Source organism: Ambystoma mexicanum, chromosome 6q (assembly GCF_040938575.1).
Source record: "Ambystoma mexicanum isolate Mex_15411 chromosome 6q, UKY_AmexF1_1, whole genome shotgun sequence".
Taxonomy (NCBI): Eukaryota; Metazoa; Chordata; class Amphibia; order Caudata; family Ambystomatidae; genus Ambystoma; species Ambystoma mexicanum.
In genome coordinates, this window is record NC_090937.1 from 159,483,808 (window position 1) to 159,506,834 (window position 23,027).

The 23,027-nt window shown below is 43.6% G+C and overlaps 1 protein-coding gene across 1 annotated transcript; it reads right to left on the reverse strand.

The window, feature by feature from the left end:
- Positions 1-290: 290 nt before the first annotated feature.
- On the reverse strand, positions 291-11,203 carry LOC138515478 (leucine-rich repeat-containing protein AAC1-like). The gene is made up of 6 exons (XM_069630304.1): positions 11,159-11,203; positions 6,953-7,022; positions 5,046-5,087; positions 4,162-4,203; positions 2,001-2,252; positions 291-476 (listed from the first exon to the last, which is right to left on the reverse strand). Exons 2-5 carry the CDS (start codon positions 7,004-7,006, stop codon positions 2,013-2,015), a joined length of 378 nt encoding a protein of 125 aa, XP_069486405.1. The 5' UTR covers positions 7,007-7,022; positions 11,159-11,203; the 3' UTR covers positions 291-476; positions 2,001-2,012.
- Positions 11,204-23,027: the final 11,824 nt, after the last annotated feature.

Sequence of the window (23,027 nt, forward strand, 5' to 3'; positions counted from 1 at the left end):
GGCAACAGGCCTCGTGTCTGCAGCACCCAGCGGAAGGTGCAGAGGGTGTTCATGGCTCAAACACCAATATAGAGCTTACTTTCTGGAGGAAGACTGCAGGTTACTTTATTTTTGTATGTTCATTCCGAAGGTCATAATGTTTCTGTTTTTACTAATCATAAGCTCTCATTGCAAAGTCAGTGCCCAAATTGATAATAGACGATGAAGCTGTTGTAGAAATAACATGTCCCTTTTTCTTAAGAGTACAAGCCAATAGTTTTAACATAACAAAAAAACAATTGACAAATCTGCATGATGCCTGCAAAGTTTGTTTATTGACAGAAAAAGCATCATTAATGCACAGGAGCTTGATTGTGTGCACTGTTGCTTGATAATGTGCAAGGCACTGGAAGCTGCGCTGAAGCAGACTGTGGCTTCTTTTCCCTTCTCTTCCCTTCTCGTGGTGCAGGTCCAGGAGTCCTCTTTTACTTTTGTCTCTAGGTGAAAACAGAAAGAAAATAAATAGTAAGCAAAATGTATGCATGTGGAATTATATTTAGTACATTTAATTCATTGTACTGTGTTGCCTACACTAACAGCACTCAAATGCTGGGCTCTAATCTAATCAGAACCCACATCTATAACTTGGTGTTTGATCTCAGTTGTGGTAAATGTTGGCAAAGCTCCCAATGGCAAATACTAAGTTCAGGTCGAGGGACCCATTGCAAATCATGCTTCTGGGATATCCTTGTGCTGCCCAATTATCATTGTCTCAGTCCTGCCCAGATGGACAGTCATAGTCCACATGAGAAGGTGCAGCTGGAGGGTCTCTGCGCATCAGGCACCTTAGAGCACTCGTAATTGGTCAGCTGTGTATCGCCTGCATCTCCTTAAGAACTCCACTTTGAGCAAGCACCTGCCAGACACACTTCAGTTAACGTACCTTATACTGCATTATTACACTGGTTTTGCCTCATGGCTACCAATGTGGAATAAGTACATTGTCTACATGAAGCAATCCTTTTTGTTCAGTAGATGGAGATTTCCAAACGCTGAAAGAACCGAAGAGTACTTTGATGATTCCTGCATATTAACATGAGAAGCCATTAAATCAATACTTCGAATCTACTGCTCAACCTGCATCAATGTGTTCCAGATATTGCGATCCAGAACTTTGCAAAAGTTATATCGGCAAATACTTGAGTGACGACAGCGTGTGGTAGCCATGAGCGACTAGAACGTGCAGGTCATCCACCTTAGGAACGCTGACACGTGTCCATGTTCATTCTTCTCTACAGTCAATGTGCCATGGCCTCCATTGGGGGCAGCTGCGCTCCTGGTGTACTGTACTGGAGGACTTGAGAGTCGAGGCTACATGTGAACACATCCATATGCGTTTATAAGGATTCATACGGAAGAAAATGCCATAGAAGAGGTGCTGGCATTGTCAGACTGAAAGTGTGTGTGTCTGTGTGTGTGTGTGTGTGCGTGCGCTGTGATGGAGTGCCACTTCCGAGACCACAAACTGGAGGGGGAGAGAAGCCCAAAGGGGCCTCGGGAGAGCCGTGGCTGGGTGCTTAGCTGCAAACCATACTTGTCATACAGGAGACTCTTGGATTGACGAAGAGGCATTTTTAAACTGAACTGGATGACAACAACTGTGCATCCGAATTGCTATTATAATACTGTTCACAAAGAATGACTAATGGCATTTCTAGACTTACTGCGACTTAGAGGAGGGCTTGCCCATTTTATGGTCTCTGTCTGAAGTGTTGCTCAACACTTTGACATCATCAAATGGCATTCCTATATCATGTGACCATGTGTTATCTGGGGAAGCTAACACATAAAAGATAGAGTTGGGCCGTTCTGTATCTCAAGCCTATGGTCCACCTTTTAAGGACTTCGAGGCAGTCAGCTAGTCAGAGGTACACAATGTGGTAACTTGAGGGGACAGGAGAAGAAACATTTCTCTTAAGCATTTGGCATCTTACACACATGATCTGGAGTGCATCACATACCTGATTCCATTATTAGCCTTGAGCTGTAGAAGGTGTAGTGGGAGTGGTGGTGGTTGGAGTGGTGGTGGTTGGAGTAGTGGTGGTTGGAGTAGTGGTGGTTGGCGTAGTGGTGGTTGGAGTAGTGGTGGTTGGTGTAGTTGTAGATGGAGTTGTGGTGGTTGGCGTAGTAGTGGTTGGAGTAGTTGAACAGAAACGATGACGACAATCTTTACGATTATACTTTCGCTTTGCGTATCCCCTGCTTTCGTTTGACTGCAAGAAAAAACAAAGTCATCCACAAATGAATTGAAACAGTCTGACAATGGATTACAATAAAGCTACAAACCACGCAGGTCAATGGTTTTCTATCACTCTTCTATGCATGCATGTAGACAAAGGGTATCCGAATTATAGAAATTCAAATGGCTGCTTATTTTGTACACTGATTATCTTTAATTTCCATATCTGAGATGGATGCCCTGAGGGGCATGAAAAGGTTTTGCAAAGACAGCTAGTGAACACACCGGAAAGAGTATTAATTGATTTTGCTAATAGACTAGAGGCAGGCATGTAGGTTATGTAAAACCCTACTTATGTTCTATTCATGTGTGCATGTGTGGTGTTGCTGTAGTGCAACTCTAGCGAGAAAGCCGCAGAGCGCTGTGCAAAGGTAAATAAGAGATTTATAAGGGAGACGAAACACAGGGACAGTCTCCTATGCCGAGGTGTAGGAAGCACAGGTGTACGCGCTCTAAGAGCAATTTCAGAAAAATGTTTTGTCATTTTAAAAGTTAAAAATAAGAAAAATACATTTTCATAGAAACTTGTAAATTAACTACCGTTTCCAAGGGATGTCCGCAAACCTTATAATTATTTGAAAAGTTAGAAAAAAAAGTATATTCATTTAAAATATGAATTTTGAACGAAGGCAGATTGTTTTGCATCATTGCCGTTTATTGGTTGGCCTGCGGGGTCTTAGGGTTGCAATATGAGGAGGAGCAGGATTGGAAGAGATTCACATGACTGGTGTAATGGAGGAGAGACATGGGTGTTTGGGTGCATGTGAAGGAAATGCAGAGAGAAGAGAGAACGTTGAGGAAGGAAGACCACATGCAGCATTCCCTCTTTTGCGGATGCGGCTTGGGGGGGGGGCGTGTGTTGCTAGCTCTGGAAAAGATCTGGGGCTGTGCAAATGTCAGGACTGTCAGGACTCGGAGCTAGCTAGCCTTTGTGGCTGTTGCTCCTGGGCTTCTATCCGAGGCTAATATCAAAAGACCTGGGGTTATAGCCCCCTCAGCCCTTCTTCCAACCCCATCTAGCAACGCCTCTGGCCTGGGGCTGTGATGTAGTGTAATGGAGTAGAGAAATGTGTGTTTGGGTGCAGGGGAGGGAAATGCAGAGACAACAAAGAAGAGGGAGGATGGAAGACAAGATGGGGCTTTCCCTCATTTGCTGACGTTGCTTGGGCGGCTGTGATGTAGTGTAGTGGAGGAGAGCCATGGGTGTTTGGGTGCAGGGGAAGGAAATGCCGAGCGAATAAACAAAGATTGCGGCTGGAAGACAGTGCAGGGTCTTTTCCTCATTTGTAGACCCTTTTCATGGCATGTGAGGTAGTGAGTGGTATTGGGCAGAACAGGGCAAAGTGATAGTTTCCCCTCTGTTAACCAAAGGCCTTGGCGGTTGGTTGGGAAAGGCGGTGGGCATGGTGTGGAGCACAATCTAATGGTAACAGACAAAAGATGGTTCTAGCAAGACAACCAAAAAAAAAAAATAAACAGGGCGGCAGAGGCTTGCTGCAGATTCCTTCTGTTGTGTTCATTACTATTTTGGGGACTCTCTATATTTAGTAATACTTTATTTTCCCCTATTGGCTTTTTACAAATACTTTGTAGGGACAGCCTCACAATTCTCCCACTCAGTTTAGTTCATTTTTTTTCTCACAGTACCTCATTTTCCTACATAATTCTCAAATACATTTCTTTTGAATGGTGTACTGGTCCTAAATATGTCAATATCTATCTCCCATAGAAGGTAAACCCGGCATTGATAGTTGTCTGAGAAAAAGTTAAACAAAAAATTTTGATTTGTGAGCAATTGATGTCAAATGAATAACGAAAGGCCATACACATTCCTGAGAAGAACAAGAAACACGTAACCCTTTAGAAAGGTGATTTGCACTTACGTCAGAAGCACTTCGATCCTCCCTCTGCTTTGCTACGGAAGCCTGTAAGTATCACAAGGAACAAAGGAAGAACACTAAAGAATGAGAAGGTAGAAGGCAAATCAAAGATTACAACTACATGCATTTCCTGATCCTGCTTCCTCTGTAGTCCAATCAAATGGGTTGAATCCTGATCCAGGACATTTGCCTCTTCTCTTAATATTACTGAACAGAAATTCTGTATTATGGTTGTTTCTAAAAATGTTGATGTGTTTAGAATTGCATAATTAGTATGGGCCTCATTACGAGTCCGGCGGTAACCGCGGCGGTAAAACCGCCTGGTTACCGCTGGACTCGTATTACCATTCCGCCTCCGTGATTCCCGGAATTACCGGGGCATTACAACCCGGTTTTCCGGGAATCATGGAGGCGGAATGGTGTAAATCCCCCTTCCCATTGAGTCCTATGGGACTCAATGGGAATCGGGATCATGGAAACACCAGCAGCATCTCGTAATGCTGCCGGTGTTTCCTCGTCCGCCTGCATGCGGGAGGTGTTAAACCCGCCAGGTCAGACCTGGCGGGAACATCACCTCCCGCCTGCAGGCGTCAGGATCAGGCGGTCCGGAAACAACGGTGGCGGCGGGTTTACCGCCACCGTTATTTCTGGACCGCCATGGTCGTAATGAGGCCCTATATCTTTTTAATTTATTTGCCAGACAGATTAGTCACCATTTATGAAATGATCCCATGGATCGCTTTTTTTAATTTGCATTGAAAGTTGCATTAGTAGGAAAAATAAATGTGTGAAATGATTAACTGACTTAACGTTAAAATAAAATGGATAAAACTATTATTGATGAATGCAAGAAAAAGGAATTCATTGAGAAGGAGAGGGTCACTTACGCTGCCAGCACTTGCATCTTCCTGTTCATTCTCTGCAGAGATCTGCAAATAATGCCGGGGACACAAGAAGAAGCCTTCAGAATTACATGAAAAGGACACATAAAAACATTCACAATTCCTATTCCCATCCTATTCTGTATACATTGATGTAACTTTGCCATTAGCAGGATGTGTCATCTCTATCAATAGGTATATATGATTCTAAAAGTTGAATTGAGAATTGCAAAATGCAATCCATATTGCCAGACCCATTGCATGCAAAGGTCTGGCGTATTGCAAATGTCACAGATTTCGGCAGCCTGCACGCTGGGACCCCCGTGGAAGAGAAGCCCACTCGCCAGCTGGTTTACATACTTTTATTCTGCATAACATAAAAGCCGTGTTTGATCGATAATACAAGTATGTTATGAACTGCACAATAGGCCTTCTTCTGTGCTTGCAGATAGGTGTTAGAAAACTATATCCTACAAAAATAAAACATTAAAAGTCACGTTCACTTGCCATTTAAAAAAAAAAAGATCATTCACCCTATTTGTGAGGCATTAAATGTCTTTCATACATCTTCCTTCTACTAATAAAAGAACTGTCAGTCAATTTCACTTGAAACCGCCCACTAAATGCACCTGTAATAATCTGCAGTATGCAAGCATGGCCTTTCATGCTATTTCTTAAGGGGCTAAACCCTGAATTCTTGCATTTGATGAGCGTCACTATTCTGTCACTAGAGCGGATTAATATCTGCTGCTTTGGAGTTCTTGGCTATCCCAAAAGATTGCTGAAACAGTGGAACACACTCCTACTAAAAAGGCAGCAATGCAAGCCCCTTGGAGGCTCTTCTCTGGCTTGTCATTTGCTCTGGGTCTCCTCTGTAGTGATGGCCAGCACTAAGGGGACATTTGGTGGGCAGTCTTTGCTCAGAATGGATCTCACTGACTGGTTGTCACTGACAGAGACTGGCTAGCTGATCAACTGACTGACTGACTATTCACTCACTCAGCCACTAGGCACTCATAGAGCCTGATTCATGGAATTCTTTGCACGGTGCAAAGTTACTTTTCAATGGTTCAAAGTGACTTGCACTGCCAACAAACACCCTGATTCATGGATCAGTGCAATGTGTATTTTTGCATTGCAAAGTCACTTTGCACGAAAATCCAAGAATCAGGCCCATGTAGTGGTACCTTTTGGCATAAATAAAGGGAACAGAATATGAAGAGGGAAACAAGAACAGAAGGCCTGAGGTGAGTGAGGAAAGGTCACGAGTGTTTCAGGGTGTGCAGGCAGCGGTGTACCATGGAGTACCATGGTAACACTGGCTGAATGCAAGATGGATGATAGCGGCATGAGAGCGCCGTAAAGATGTCCACTAGTCTGAGATCCAACTGAGCGATCAGAATGATGGAAGACACATGCAGAGTAAGGGCCGAAGAGGAGATACTGCAGTTGTCACTTTTCAAGTGACACCACAGCACACACATATACAATGAATCTCCTAACTTTGGAGAACCCTTAGCGATGGAGGCAGAAACCATCATCAGAATATACACAGGAGACAGAGAAGGGGATAAGTGAAGGCAGGGTGGCCAGGGGAGGAATGAGGGGGGCCTTTGCCCTGATCCTGGGGACATGCTACACGCGTCCGTCTTCATCACTAGCATTGCAATTATTGTAAACAATGAATCTCTCTTCCCTTTGATTGTGTTGGAAACAATGGACTGAAACTTTGGTTACTTGCATTAGTACAATTTTTGTCAGGTTTATACATAAGAAAACACAATGGAATAAGGCACATTATGATATGGGGGATTCTGATGAGATCAGGATTAATTGTGAACTACTTAAGTTGTTTGCCCACTTGCAGCAAGTCGAACGCTGTCTAACTTTACCCCACTGATTCTGCCACTTACCACTATGCAAATAGCTACCGCCATAAAGCAGGCCACCACAAGTAGAGTCCTCATTGTGTATAAGCTGCCTCTGAAAGTAAATAAATAAATAAAAATGAAACACTTATGTGTGCTTTTTAATTCACTGCACATTTCCCTGACAATTAAAAACGTGTGGGCTCACTGAATATTTTTTTTTACTGATATATAATTAGGGAAAGGTGCTGTGAAGCAATGGATTGATGAACAGAGCTCAGGGGCCGCAGTTTGTAAAATTCTTCACATGACGTCCAGGTGGATAGCATGACCAACTGTTCCTTTTTACCATTTGCAAATTCCAAAAATAGCCCTTTCAACCAAAATGTAACAAGAGGGCCAATATTAAGATTATGTATACCTTATTTCTAAGATCAATAAACTTTCAAAATGTGAAAGACTACAATCATTCAGCTTTTAGTACCAGTAAAATTATTTGGATTCACTTTTTTTATAACTGGTAAAGAATCGATATTCAAAAATCCACTAATACGCTTCAAGTGAGCCATATTATCACAATGAATTCCATTTAGGTGTGTGGGCAAAAATCTGAATGGCATTTGTTTCATATGTCACAAAAAAAACAATATATAAAAAATGAGAAGAAAATGTATGCTGGAGTGCTGCTGATATTCTGTGGCTGAGTCCTGGGCAGTCTGGTAATGCCTCTGCTGAGGTCGGTGTTCAGAATCCTCAGCACGCCCAGGCGTATTCCCAATGCCAGTGAGAAGTGCAGTGCCGTGAAACAACAGAAGTGAACACGGCAAGGGATGTTATGGATCACTCTCCTAGGTATGCTTTGTACACTAACAGACCACCTTATATTTAGTCCTGATTCTTCAACATGAAAACTGATGGTATTCAACTAAGTCTCTCTATGATCTGCCAGTATTCTGATGGTTATTCAATTTCTCCATTCCTGGTTTCCAGTTAGACAAACTTACTTTGACTAGGACAAGGTGGTCTAGTGTTGAAATGGTGCAGCTCGTTTCTCACAAACTTTATAAAATAATCTTTGTAATAGTTTGTAACTAATAAACACCAGATTCATGGTGGCTCATGCCGCAGACATTGCCGATCTAATTATGGACAAGAAATTGGACTTCATAGCAATAAATGAGACCTGGGTGCATGCTTCTGCAGGTCCCGCTCTCTTCATTGCTACTCCTGACAATTACACAATACTAAAATCTGACAGAGAATCCTTCAAAGGCAGAGGAATTGCCTTTATCGCCAAGACAAACATAGGACTCCTCACCCTCCCCCTACCTCATGTGAAATGATGTCAGTCAAGCTTCCCCTCAATAATTCACAGACTATAACAATGCATTTGATCTACAGACCCCCAGGACCTATAGGCTCCTTTGAAGAAGACATCATTACTCTACTTCGTTCTAATACCAAACCTTCCTCCAAATCCTCATTCTAAGTGATTTCAATCTAGGTCTCAGTGACCTGAATGACCAACCTGCCAAATGTTCCTAAACAACAGATCCATGAGAGTTTTCTCATCCAGGACTGTAGCTGATCCCATTCCCACAACCTGTGGAGTCCTGCAATGGTCCTGTGTGTTGCCCACCATTTATAATGCATTTACCAAACCATTATTCAATGACTTAGACTATCTGGGTGTCACCTACACTAACTATGCTGATGACACCCAGATACTCATACCTCTGACCGGCTACTATCTCATCATTCAGGCATGGGTGGCCACACATAGTCTTTGCCTGAATGATGAGAAGACTGAATTACTTCTTCTAGCCTTTCCCCATAACCAGACAAAATCATGTAACCTTACCTTGCCTTCAACATTGATGGCAATAACATCAAATTGGCTAGAGAGGTTAACATCTTGGGTTTCCACCGAGAGCCCGCCCTAAATTTATGCAAACAAGCCAGTGCCACAGCCTCAGCGACACCTTAAACCTGCAAGCTGATCCACACCTGCAAAACATTTCTCTCTGTAGATAGTTGCATTACATTGGCTTGAGCCCTTATTCTCTGTAAAATAGACTACTGCAATGCACTTTACATCGGAGCCAACAAAAATATCATTAACAAACTACAGATCTTGAAAAACAATGCTCTCGGAACAGCCCTTAGCGTCCCTAGAAGACAGCACATCTCCATGCTCAGACAAAACAACTACTGGTTATCCATCAAGGACGGAATTACCCTCAAAACAGCCTTTGCTACGCACAAATGCCTTAATAAAGCAGCCCCTCAGGACCTTTCTGCAAAATTCTTCAGGCACAACTCTGCCCAAACTACCAGATCTTCCAACTCAGGCTGCCTTGGAGTCCCTAGGTTCAGATTGAAGAAAGCAGGTGGCAGCAGCTTTCCAGTCATGGCCACCCAATTGTGGAACTCCCTACCCCACCGCCTCTTTAAGATCTGACCAATCCTTCCTGAAATTTAGGAAACACCTCAAACTCTGGCTGATATCCAATGACCTCCCGCCCTGTTAGAACTCCTCTTACACCTCTCCTGGTTCTGTCACACATTCCATTTGTTTGTACTTTAAACTGTATATACCTTTGCACTGTCTTTATTCATGTATACTTTGTTATTATATTGCTTTGTATTTTATATTGTAACCAAGAAATTGCATATTCTTGTAATGCTCCCAGATACCTACGGGTGAGGAGTGCTTTATAAGTAAAACAAACAAACAAATAGAACCTGGAACCCAAAAAACAACCTACCTCATACCGTAAGTCTCTTTCCTCTCCCCACTGCTGCTTAACAACTATAGGGCACCAATTGAAGAGGTAAATCGTGGCTAATGCCTCTCTGGTTTTCAAAGTGCCGACTACACCCAATCCTTCGAAATGTTGGAGCGATGCTCCACAATAAAGATGTAAGTCAACTTCCTCACATAGTTCAAGACTGACAGTTGATGTTGTAGCTATGCTTAAATGTCTCCAAAACATTGTAGCTGCTGAAAGTTCCAACTATAGGAATAACCACAGGCCAGCCATACCTAACCCCATCTGCCAATGATCATGCTTCCTAGACATGACCTCACGGATCACATCATTTCTTGTCCTTGTGGAGCCATGACTTTCCTTCAAACCCATTATCAAGAAAGCCAGTCCATATTCGGGACTAAAAAAATAACTCACCAATGTCAACCTCTCCTCTCCAAATATACCTGAATGCTGTTAGGAAGACCTTCATCATAGCCATACGAGAGACATGTAGTCATCTCTTTGTTTGAATTAAGATTCTTGAATATGTCCAAAGCCCAGGAGCTTATCGAGGTTTTCCACTCAATTGTACATTAACACCCATTGAGTTATATTCTGCTACAAAATGTACATTCATACAACATATAACCCTTACATGTTATTGTTTTGTGGGCAACGTTGACAAAATATTGTTTCTGTAACTCAAACTGCAAAATAGATTTGGTAAGAATGCACAGCCTATTCACCTCACACCCAGGTCCATTCCATGAACACCATTGTTTCCAGGGCTGGATCATTGGCAATTGAAGACCAGCAATGAATGGAGGACATGACACTGACAACAAAGGTGTATCCAAACATCTCCCCACTAGTTAAATTGCTATCTTCACATTTGAACGTGTGGGATTATGGGATACCTAGATCAAATAACGTAATTATCTTATCCGATGTTTCTTTCATACAATCTTCTAGCCTAAGATATGTTGGGGTTCTTGGTAAATGAATCAGTTAATTCTAGAGAGCAGCACCACCGTAGGATATACACATTGTAGAATGTAGACAATAATCTATTCACCAACAGGCTGCTTCCACGTGTCGCCTTGCCCCATTGGCTTCCTGAATATTTAGATTCAGGATGATCTGCACAATTACCAAGACAACACCATTGGCCTATTTTATAAAGCATTTTGCAATGGGATTTCCCCTTCGAAAAACGCTTTGCAAATCAGTCCAAATGTGTCTTTCCTGAAATCAATAAAACATAGGTTTTCATATTATTTAGTTCCATGTTAAAATGAAACCAAATGTTATCATACAGTCGGTGGAAAGCGCCCCAATTCATGCCATTATATTTAATAATGTTATAGAACACACACATTATTTAATGTAATGTCAATACAAAGGGGTTAATGATTAATTGGAAACAAACAAGTTTGTGATCTATTAATCGTGCACATTTCCACGGCATGAGATGCGCTGCACTAACACAGCCACTTACCTTCCTCGAGTAGTGACGTGAATGATCCTGATGTCTGTGTTGCCGAACTGATGTTTGAAAGCAGAGCATGCATTGCATTTATAGTGTTCTTTGAAATTGTGCCTTGTTTCAGGGATTAACACAAATGAGTGCACAATGGGACCGTGGGTGTAAGAAACCCTCCCCACTTAACTCTCGGATGTGTTCCCCTGTCAACAGTCCCTAAACACAAATAACTTCGCAAGAAGCTGTGGCTTTTCTTTGAAATATTGAGCAAGTCGGGAGACTTTGTTCAAAGCATCACAGCACCAGACACTTGTTTAGCATTAGCTCTGATTTGTTCTGTAATTGTATAATTGTTCTAGAGATAGGTACCACCCCCGTTCAGTATCGAAGAGACAGGCTGCTCTTTGTTTTGTCAGTTACTACAGCCCCACCTTTCCTGGTCCACAGTGAATCTTACATATGCACTACCTTCACCATCACATGATTTGGAGACTATTGCAGGGTGTGAAATGAGGTGGGCACAGAACATAAATGTAGTCCTTCTGCACTGGCTATTATAATAAAAGTCATGCTCAATGGAGCTTGCATGGTGCAAAGTGACTTTTCACTGGCGCAACGTGAGTTTGCACTGCCTACAAACACCCGGATTCATGGAGCAGAATAAAGTGTATTTTTGCAGTGCAACGTCACTTTGCACTCTCAAAATACACTTTGTCCTGCTCCATGAATCAGGGTGTTTGTAGGCAGTGCAAAGTCACTTTGCACTAGTGAAAAGTCACATTTGTACTGCAAAAATGACTGTGCACTGACATTTGGGCTGCTCAGAAAACATATCTCTTAGCCAGCCATGCCATGGCAGCCTGTGGGCATCAAAAAACCTCTTGAATTGCAAATAACTCAGAGATCTGAAATTCGGGCACTCAGCTACTAAGTGCTCCAATGTTTCCACTCAACTTCCCTAAAAAAGAATTTACATTCAGCGTTTTCAAGTTTGACAAGTTACATTTATCTATGATGATATCAACCCTTATAAAGACCATCTACGCCTATGGCAACAATATATAGATGATGTTTTAGTCATCTGGACAGGAAGTGAATTGGAAGCTATACACTTCCTGGAATGCATCAACCTATACATTGTAACACCATTAATGATCTAGATCTTACGATCCAAGCGGATATTGAAACCAAAAAGCTGGTGGTGAAACCATTTCACAAACAAACCAATAAGAACTCCTTATTACATTACTGGAGCTTCCATCCCAAACACACAAGAGATAATTTACCCTTGGGACAGTTCCTCTGATTAAAATTAAATAGCACCAATCGGAAGTACTACAATCAAGAAGCAGAGAATCTGAGGGAAAAACTCCACAGGATGGGATATCCACCGAAACTAACCACACAGGCGATGAAATGAGCTAAGAATAGTAATTGTGGAACCCTACTGGAAAAACATGGAACAGATGATGAGAATAAAGAAAGAATAGTATTTGTGAATACTTTTAGTCATCTCTCTAATAAGATCCAGAAAATCATCCATAAGAATTGGAACGTGTTGGAACAAGCTGTATGCCCATTGGAGCGACCACTCATTGCCTACAAAAGAAGAAAGAATATCAAGGATCAAGTGACTCATAATAATACAGCAGGACAAGAGCCAAGGCAGCAAACCATCACAGAGACCTGGGGCTTTGCTAAGCCTGTGGGACATGCACCCTGTGGACATTGTTTGTGTTGTAAGCAGACACAGAGGAGTACCAAAATAGATATAGGTCTGTTGAGACCGTGGACTCAGAACACCTACACTAATTGTAACTCTGCAATGGTAGTGTACGTGATCCGATGTCCTTGTGACAGATTGTACATAGGCAAAACAGAGAGAAAAATCAAAACCTGCATTACAGAACATAAAAGCTGCATAAAACATTGAATACACACTGCCCCCTGGTGAGTCATTTTATTGAAAATATACATCATTCAGATGACATTAGATGGTCCATTTTGTACCAGGTGAAACCTGGCAGTAACAAGAATCTAGACAAAAGGAAACGTATAGAAAAGGAGAATTAAATTATTTTTCCGACAAAAAGTGCAACCTTAGGCCTGAATGAACAGACTGAAGAATGGTAACAAATCCATATATGCAGAGAGTTAATAAGCCAGATTATGACATGATTCTGGATCAGGAGATGACTCGCCTAGAAGCATGAAGCGTGATAACACATGGCACAGGTTTATCCAAAATTGAGGGTGATAGATGGGTTCACCAGGTTAACATCGTGAAAAATAGGGTTGTATTTTGTTGTTACATTGTAACACAATAACTCCAATAATAATGAGCCACAGGAGTGTAAACGCTGAAATTAAGGTGGCATTAGAAGAAACGACCTACCGTTTTAATATTATATTATCATGTAGACAAGAGACAAAATCCTTGCTACCAGAGAAATTGACCCAGAAGGATTTGTGAGAGGAAAAGAAAAAAAAGCATGATAAGCCCAGGAGTCCCGGGCTCAAAAGGCTGTACCAGCAGGACCATAATGCCTTACATTGGAGAGCCACAACCATGGCTTTCCACCTCCCCCCATCAAGGGGAAGATTTGTGCCATGGAGGGAGTTGTTCCCAGTCAACTGCCAGCAAAATCAAGTGTGAAAAATACAAGTACCAGAATCCTCAGAGCTAATTAACTTGCCACACCTGAACATGAAATGCAGACCTGCCTGAATTAACTAAGAAACTCAGCCTCCCTGAAGATTGATGAAGTCATGAAAATGTGCATTAGGAGGAGAAGCTAAAGACTGGTAACAGAGCACTTGCCTTTACATCTTTAAACATTGTTCCAGGAGTCCCAGGCTCAAAAGGCAGTAGCAGCAGGGCCATCATGCCTTACATTGGAGAGCCACAACCATGGCTTTCCCCCTCCCCCCATCAAGGGGAAGATTTGTGCTATGGAGGGAGTTGTTTCCAGTAACCTGCCAGCAAAATCAAGTGTGAAAAATACAAATACCAGAATCCTCAGAGCTAATTAACTTGCCACACCTGAAAAAGAAATGCAGACCTGCCTGAATTAACTAAGAAACTCAGCCTCCCTGAAGATTGATGAAGTCATGAAAATGTGCGTTAGGAGGAGAAGCTAAAGACTGGTAACAGAGCGCTTCCCTTTACATCTTTAAACATTGTTCCAGGAGTCCCGGGCTCAAATGGCAGTAGCAGCAGGGCCATCATGCCTTACATTGGAGAGCCACAACCATGGCTTTCGCCCTTCCTGTATCAAGGGGAAGATGTGTGCTATGGAGGGAGTTGTTTCCAGTCACCTGCCAGCAAAATCAAGTGCGAAAAATACAAGTACCAGAATCCTCAGCGCTAATTAACTTGCCACACCTGAAAAAGAAATGCAGACCTGCATGAATTAACTAAGAAACAGCCTCCCTGAAGATTGATGAAGTCATGAAAACGTGCGTTAGGAGGAGAAGCTAAAGACTCGTAAAAGAGCGCCTGCCTTTACATCTTTAAACATTGTTTCAGGAGTCCCGGGCTCAAAAGGCAGTAGCAGCAGGGCCATCATGCCTTGCATTGGAGAGCCACAACCATGGCTTTCACCCTCTCCCCATCAAGGGGAAGATTTGTGCTATGGAGAGAATTGTTTCCAGTCACCTGCCAGCAAACTCAAGTGCGAAAAATACAAGTACCAGAATTCTCAGAGCTAATTAACTTGCCACACCTCAGAAAGAAATGCAGACCTGCCTGAATTAACTAAGAAACTCAGCCTACATGAAGATTGATGAAGTCATGAAAACGTGCGTTAGGAGGTGAAGCTAAAGACTGGTAACAGAGCGCCTGCCTTTACATCTCTAAACATTGTTCCAGGAGTCCCGGGCTCAAAAGGCAGTAGCAGCAGGGCCATCATGCCTTACATTGGAGAGCCACAACCATGGCTTTCCCCCTCCCCCCATCAAGGGGAAGATTTGTGCTATGGAGGGAGTTGTTTCCAGTCACCTGCCAGCAAAATCAAGTGCGAAAAATACAAGTACCAGAATCCTCAGAGCTACTTAACTTGCCACACCTGAAAAAGAGATGCAGCCTGCCTAAATTAACTAAGAAACTCAGCCTCCCTGAAGAAAGATGAAGTCATGAAAATGTGCGTTAGGAGGAGAAGCTAAAGACTGGTAACAGAGCGCCTGCCTTTACATCTTTAAACATTGTTCCAGGAGTCCCAGGCTCAAAAGGCAGTAGCAGCAGGGCCATCATGCCTTACATTGGAGAGCCACAACCATGGCTTTCCCCCTCCCCCCATCAAGGGGATGATTTGTGCTATGGAGGGGGTTGTTTCCAGTCACCTGCCAGCAAAATCAAGTGCGAAAAATACAAGTACCAGAATCCTCAGAGCTAATTAACTTGCCACACCTGAAAAAGAAATGTAGACCTGCCTGAATTAACTAAGAAACTCAGCCTCCCTGAAGATTGATGATGTCATGAAAATGTGCATTAGGAGTAGAAGCTAAAGACTGGTAACAGAGCGCCTGCCTTTACATCTTTAAACATGGTAAGCCATTAGGTTGAGCAGTAAGATACGTAGACGCGCAGTTGTTTTTAATAGTGATTAAAATGCAATCTTTGTATTTCTCGGGCTGTAGTGTTTGTGACCGAAAATGATTACGAAAGAGTGAAAAAAAGATCCCCTGTATGTTCCCTCTAAAGTAAGTATGCTCCTAGTATGGGGATCTGGGTGCATTGTATTTACAAACACATTATGGGTCACATGTATAAGGAAAAGTAAAGTAGGCAACTGAGAGTTAGTTGGAGTTTATTACTATAAAAATATTGTATCACACATGGTTTCTCTGCATGTTTTTTCATTGCCGAGAAGCTAATAGAAAGAAACATGAGACCCTGAATGAATAATGGCGGATGATCAGTATCTATAGGATAGAACTGCAAGCAGTGAATTAATGAAGAATTGCAAATAGGAACTTCTTGCATGTTGTTCGTTATACAAACGGATGAAATTATGGAAGATGTCATACTAGTGATACATTTTGTATCATGTTTTTCCAGACCGTATTAGCGCATGTTTCAGTAGAACATACAACGGACTATTGAAACCTAGGCGAGTGGATATTCACTTGCTGTACATCTCGGCTAAGAAGCCCATTGAGCGGAAGCAGGCATTTGCCTGCACTGCAGCTACAAGACTTGTGTAGGGTGAGTATGCGCATTTGGTAGTTCTTCTCACAGTGAGATAGGGAATTTGTTTCCTTGTGCACATAAGTAGTGCCGTAAGTGTGATTTAATAGAATAATCTGCTGAAATAGAAAATGAAATTTGAAACTGAGGTACTTAGTGCCTCTTTCTATGTCGCTCCCATAGTTTACCACATAGATGTGCCTGCACTGACGTAATAAAGAAGAAACGGGAAGTGTCACCAACTTGGCTTTCTCCAGAAAGAGTCTGGAGAAAACAATACAGATTATTGTATTATGAATTAACAAAAGCGATTGTATAATAGGATGTGGTGGTTGTAACACATTGCTCCTCTGAAGAATGTCCTAAGATATTGTTTTAAATAGGAATGGAAGGAAAGAAACATGTTGGGTGACTGTGTAGTAATTGATGCATTGCATGAATTGAATGTGAGTGAGGAATAATTAAGTGTAATGTATACTGTATTTTTAGTTTAATTAAATGCATTATGCATTGTGTTGTTCTGGTAATATCCACCTCATTTGCATCAGTTAAGTGATGCTAATCATATTATATTGAAATCTATGATATAAATAAGTAAATAAAATACTTGAAAAAAGAAACAAAATAGTTTAAAATTCTTGTACTGTGCATGGTCGTTCGGAAGACCCATAGAAGCACCCTTTATGGGAGTGACAGAGCACCATAGGAACACTTTTTTGTCTAGTGTTGGAATTTACCCTTTGGGTTTGTTCCTAGACTTGTACAACATACCCCAGTCCTCTCCTGTAGTTATATGAGTGCACAATGGCATTGCACATGTTGGTGAGTCTCACCCATATTGATCTGTCTTCATTTTGAAGTGGGAGAATGGAAGACCAGGCTCCCGCCCTTCCCCTCTCGCGCTTGGCCTAGAGGATCACGGCCCAGACACCCGCCACGAGAGGAGTTTGCCTATCTACCAGACGACCAAATACCCTGGTACAGGAACATACGGATCTGCCCATCTACCTGCCCAGCAGCCCGCCCTGTCCATGCCGACACCTGCGGCACGGACCAACTCGACTAAACCTACACGTCGTTAGAGATGCCATGACGACCTAGCCAACGGTCAGCACACCTGTGCAAATATACACACCGGAAACTCCCGCACCAATCTACACGAAGAATATACTCAGTGCTATGACGCAGGCGACAGACATACTCACGGATGTACATCTTTATTATTTTCCACATAGGCTCTATGCTGAAACGCAAGACGCATCATGAACTTATATAAAAAGGCTTGCTCACGCTTCTTCTAAGAGCCATGTACTATAATGAAGAATATAACGGGGACACGATACTGAGGATAAAGCAATATGATACCGTAACCTAAAGCGCCCTGCATCAAACGGTTCCACCTATGCACCAGGTCCAAGTAGGCCGCAGGCAAAAGCTTCCATGAACATTGAATGAGCAAGAACTGGGTTGCTGACCCTGCAAAATGAGCCCGGCGAAAGCACACCGCCAAGAGCACGATGTTGCAATCTCGCACGCTGCAAGCCAACGCCAAGGTCGCACCTGCAAGATAAACCAGGCACACAGTAGGAAAAACAATATTAATTGTGTTCAATTTTGCCTCAAACACGGTCCCACCTCACGTGACAAAGCCAAACCTGACAAGATGCCAAGCCCAGGAGGAAGGAGACGCCTGAATCCCACGTTTCAAGACACAGGCAGATACAATTAAAAGACTCATTGGACATCTGCAGCAGTGGGAGTAGTCGACCTCCCAACATATGAATAAATCCTCACATTGTTTACACCTACCCATATTAAAACATTGTTGCAAATGACAGGTGCACCGCGAGCTGGGAACAGCGATAGTCCCAGACTGGGAGGCTCGCGAGCAGACCAATTAGAACATGGGGTTCTTATCACTGACGCCATTCACATTGACCAATCCTCAGAGGTCTTCATGTAACAATTTTCATGTATCAAATTGAAGGGACAGCCCAGGTATACCACCTGACTAACCCTCAACCACTAATACCGTTCTCTATATGTATACTATACTAATCCTACCACTCGAGTAACCAATCCAGAGTGGAGATAGGTTTTTTGCTAAACTTTCCAAGTGACGCAAGTAGCGCGTCATACTAAGGTAAAAAGGGCCTGCGAGCCCCGCGATTGTGTGTGTGTCAGGACGGACGCGTACGCTCCTTGACCCATCCCTGCCGTTTTGTCTAATAAACAGCAGAGTCACCTTGCTTCTTGCGTGTGTCTCATACTCTCATCTCTTTTGGGATATACGGGAGGAGTTGGAGCCTCCCTGCCTGGAGGTCTACGGACGGCCCGGCCGACCCCGGCAGAATTTCCCCCCGACAAGTTGGAGGCACTGCTGAGATCTGTTTAAGATCTGCTTTTTTATTTTTACTTTTTCCAGGTAATCGCGTTGCGAGGAGGCCCGGCGGCGCGGCCCCCTCTGCCGTTGCCCCCTTCTGAGGACTACAGGACCATCGTGGAGCTGCGAGAAGACCGGACAGCGCAATCCGGATATTGGCCTTCGGGAGCCGGTTGAGAAGTATCCCGCCCGCGGTTGGCGAGTGTCCAGACGTGGTCCAGACGAGGGGAGGTGGCGAGCCGCTTGGAGGGGTGCACGCAGTCGAGCGGCCCCGCATCAAGAGAACTTGGTGAGCATGCCACGCACAACAAGCAATGCAAAATTGTGAGGGAGGGGGGAGGAATTAAATACGGGAGGTGGGAGGTGTTGCACAGGTGCGCCGCGAAGGTTTGACAGTTTAGTGTTGGCAATGGAATGAATGGTAGCCGAACGAGTGTGAGAGCAGTCGGCTACATTGCGCGAGAGAGGGGGGTGGAGCACGAAAACATCACGTGCTGCCGCTCGTAGACACTGATTGGCCTAGGTCGCGACTACGTGTAAGTGTGTGTGTGTGTGTGTGTGTGTGTGTGTGGTTTCCTACGATTTGGCATTTATTGATCAATGAGTAGATGAGGATCCCTATTGTTCGAGCAAGAAACTCGATAGGTAGATGACGTTTCCCTGTAGGCGGTAGCTAGTTAGTTGCCAAATACGGAAGATAATTGGCTGGTTAAGCCCTCCTGTTGAGGGGCGTATCACACGCGAGGCGACGCAGTGTGCGCAGTCCGATTATATTATTGATTACCTTGTTCCAGGAGTGACAGGAAGACAGCTGTGAGGTTAACGGGGGTAGATTGCAAGTGTATTTTGAACTTAAAGAATATATGAAGAACATACCAGTAGCTCGAAGAGATCGGTGACGTCACCAGTAGGGCTTTCATAGGATATCCCGAGCACAAGGCATCTTTCTTTCTGAGAGTGGTGGGGAAGAGACCTGTGGTAAGGGAGTGGAAACGGAGATAAACGGTAATGAGTTGATCGGGGAAAGGTGAAACGGGGGATGTGGCTGCGCACGGAGAACGCCGGCCACGGCAAGTGTAGAAGAAGGAGGAGGAGCAAGTGAAAATAGGACGACTGTATAAGAACGTCATAAGGGGTACGCAGCCGCAGGGGACTACGTGCGCCTCGGCCGCAGGAGGCCGTAAGGGTGTCGTGTAAAGGAAGAAAGACAGAAGAAAATATATAAATGTAAATACTATATTTTTATAATTTTCCTTAGCGGACTATCGGAGGTCTCCAAACTTACGGGGCCAGGTAACGATATAAGGCTGTATATTGTAAACTGCTAGTGAGATAACCGCTACCAGATAGGGGAAGGGTAACAAGTGGAGCGCTACTATGTCATACGGGACAGGATCGGGAGGGTGGGGGAACACCCTCACTACCCCACTACAACACATATGTACCACACTGTCACCCCATAGGGAGAAACTGATTAAGTATAGCATAGAATGGACCCAGGGGACGGACAACAAAATGATAACACTGTGGCCGCCTAATGGTAGCTTCGATCCATATGCCCAACATTCACTATTAAACCATCTGCATAATACATACAAAGGGAAGAAGTTGGCAAACCACGTGGAGGTGTTTAACTTATGGAGGATGTTCCAAGGGTCCCGACCAGGACCAAATGGAATGTTCACTGTGGGGGAAATACCGGAAGAAAAAGAGATTAAGGAGGAAGGAAAAGATGGGAAAAAGGGGAGTGAAGACCCAAAGAACACGGGGAACGGACAAGAGGGAGGAGAAAAGAATAATACATCAAATGAAATAAAAAAGGAACCGAGCAACGATATACCCCTAGCAAAGGGAGTGAAAACCGAGGGAGGGGGGGTTGTACCCTTTAAGAGAATTAGGAGAGATAGGAAGAGGACAGTTAAGGGCGGCTGAGGGGTACTCGAACCCGGCATACAGCACTCCACCATATGTGGTTTATAGGAAGATGCCAGCAGGGGAGGGGAGGACTGGAGAAGAACAAACTGTGGAAATAGGACATGATGAGTGGGTAGCTGCACAGATACTATTAAAATTACGAGGTTCATTAACACGAGAAGAGAAGGAGGTAGTAAGGAAAACAGACGAGGATAATGCCAGGGAGAGTGAAATGAGGGGGGAAGAGCTGTTACGACAAAAGGAAGAGATTTTGGAGGAACGACTAGCAGAGTTAAGGGATGAGCAGAATGAACTGATCAAACAGCTTGAGAGGGAGGAAAGAAAGAGAGCGAGGAAAAGGAAAGAAGGTAAGAACGAATTGGAAAAAATAAGGGAACGAACTGAGGAGCAAAGGAGAGAAGCTGAAAGGGTAAAAGCAGCAGCAGAAAGGATATCAAGAGCAGTGCTGAGAGAAAAGAAAAGGGAAGAAGAAGAGAAAGAAAGAGAAATGGCAATGTGGAAGAGGAGATTACTATCAGAAACGACTAAGAAATACGAAGAAGGGAGGGTGATAGAGAGTATATTAGAAAGGGAAAGGGTGAAATGGGAAAGGAAGAAAGAGGATGAAAGAATATTGGAAGAGATGAGCAGTGAAGTAATGGAGGAATTAAAAAGGAAAAGGGAGGAAAATGGTAGGGAGATGGAGGAGAGAAATGAAGGAGAAAGAGAAGATAGGAGAAGAGAGAGTGAAGTATGGGGGAATGTATATAGAGACACAGAAGTAGCAACAACATCAGCACAAAGGGGAGCGGTTGATAAAGGAGAAAAAGGAGAACTGGACCTAATAGACTTACAAACAGTAACAATCAAGGGGGAAAAGACTGAGTGGGGGTGCCGTTTATGACTGACTTTTGTAGTGAGGAAGAAGAAGGAGTGGAGAAGGAAGGAAGAAATAGTGAAAGGGAAAGCCTAGATAAACTATACATCACCCGGACCAACACAGACTCACCATGGATCCGTAGGAGAAAGGATGAGCTGGAGAGAAGTGAGGAGGGAGAGCAAGGAATAGCGGAAAGACAGACACATGAGGCCGCACCGTCCCCATCACGCCCTCTCCCATCGCACCCTACATGCTCAACCACCTCACGCTCGTTACGCACAATAAAACTTGCGCCCTTCACAGACAAACTGACACCCTATGCATGTCGGCTTAGGGACCTCCCTAGACGCAGGCAGGAAAGACGAATACACATGCCCACAGTAAATACAGGAAATGATGGAAGAAGGGGAAAAGATGGAGAAGAAAGAGTTACGAGCAGGGGAAATACGGATGAAATTGACGATGTAGAAGAAAGGGAAGAAGAGGAAGGGTGTGAGGACTCGATTTTATGGAACACAAAGGGTAAAACTAGACATAACTTAATGCCACTTCTGGAGAGGGGAGGAGTTAGACCACAGTACGTCCCTTGGAAGCACACAGACAAAGAGAATATAAAGTGCAGGCTGCCATCATTACGTGGAGGTGTGGGTAAGTGGATATATGAAATGTAAAAACACACCGCAGGACAGAAACTGGCAGTAGGAGATGTAAAGGGCCTTCTAATATCGATATTAGGGGATGCAGCGGATGACATTTGGAAGAGAGCGGGATTCCCTGGGGTAACAATAACAAACACATCGCATGATGGGGCACCATTCGCAAACTGCAGACATGCACTATGGCAGGCACTGAGGGTACAGTACCCAGACACATCAGACATAGGAGCAATTACCTCCCGCAATATGCGTGAGAACGAAGATCCTGTTGATTATATCCAGGAAATCCAAGAGAAGTGGCGCATGGAAACTAGAGAACAATGGGACAAAACACCAGCAATATTTTATCATATACTAGTACAAGGGCTCCCAGAAGGAGTTCAGAAACAACTAAAGAAAGTAGTGGGAATGGAAGCAAAAGCATGGCTAGAAATACAACTGACTATAGTGCATCATTGCAGGACATGGCAAGGAAAAATGAAACAAAAGTAAGAGGACAGGAAAACGGAAGAGGCCAAACTAGTACAGAAAAAGCTTACTAAATACACAATGGAAGGAGCACTGATAACTACACCTACAACAATGACCCAAAGCCCCACACAAGTAGTGGCTGCACAAGATTCCTCCCAAATACCACCTTCACAGACTATAACACAACAGGTGCCGCCACTCCAACCATACACGCCCAACATGGGAGGAGGATACCCAATGCCAGGAGCTGGGTATTATAATTATAACAGGGGGAGAGGAGGAATTATGAGAGGGAGAGGATAGGATATAACACCCAACAGCAGGGGGGAGGACTTAGAAATTCCTACCCCACAGGGCAACCAGTATACCAGGAAAACACAGGGAGCTTTCCA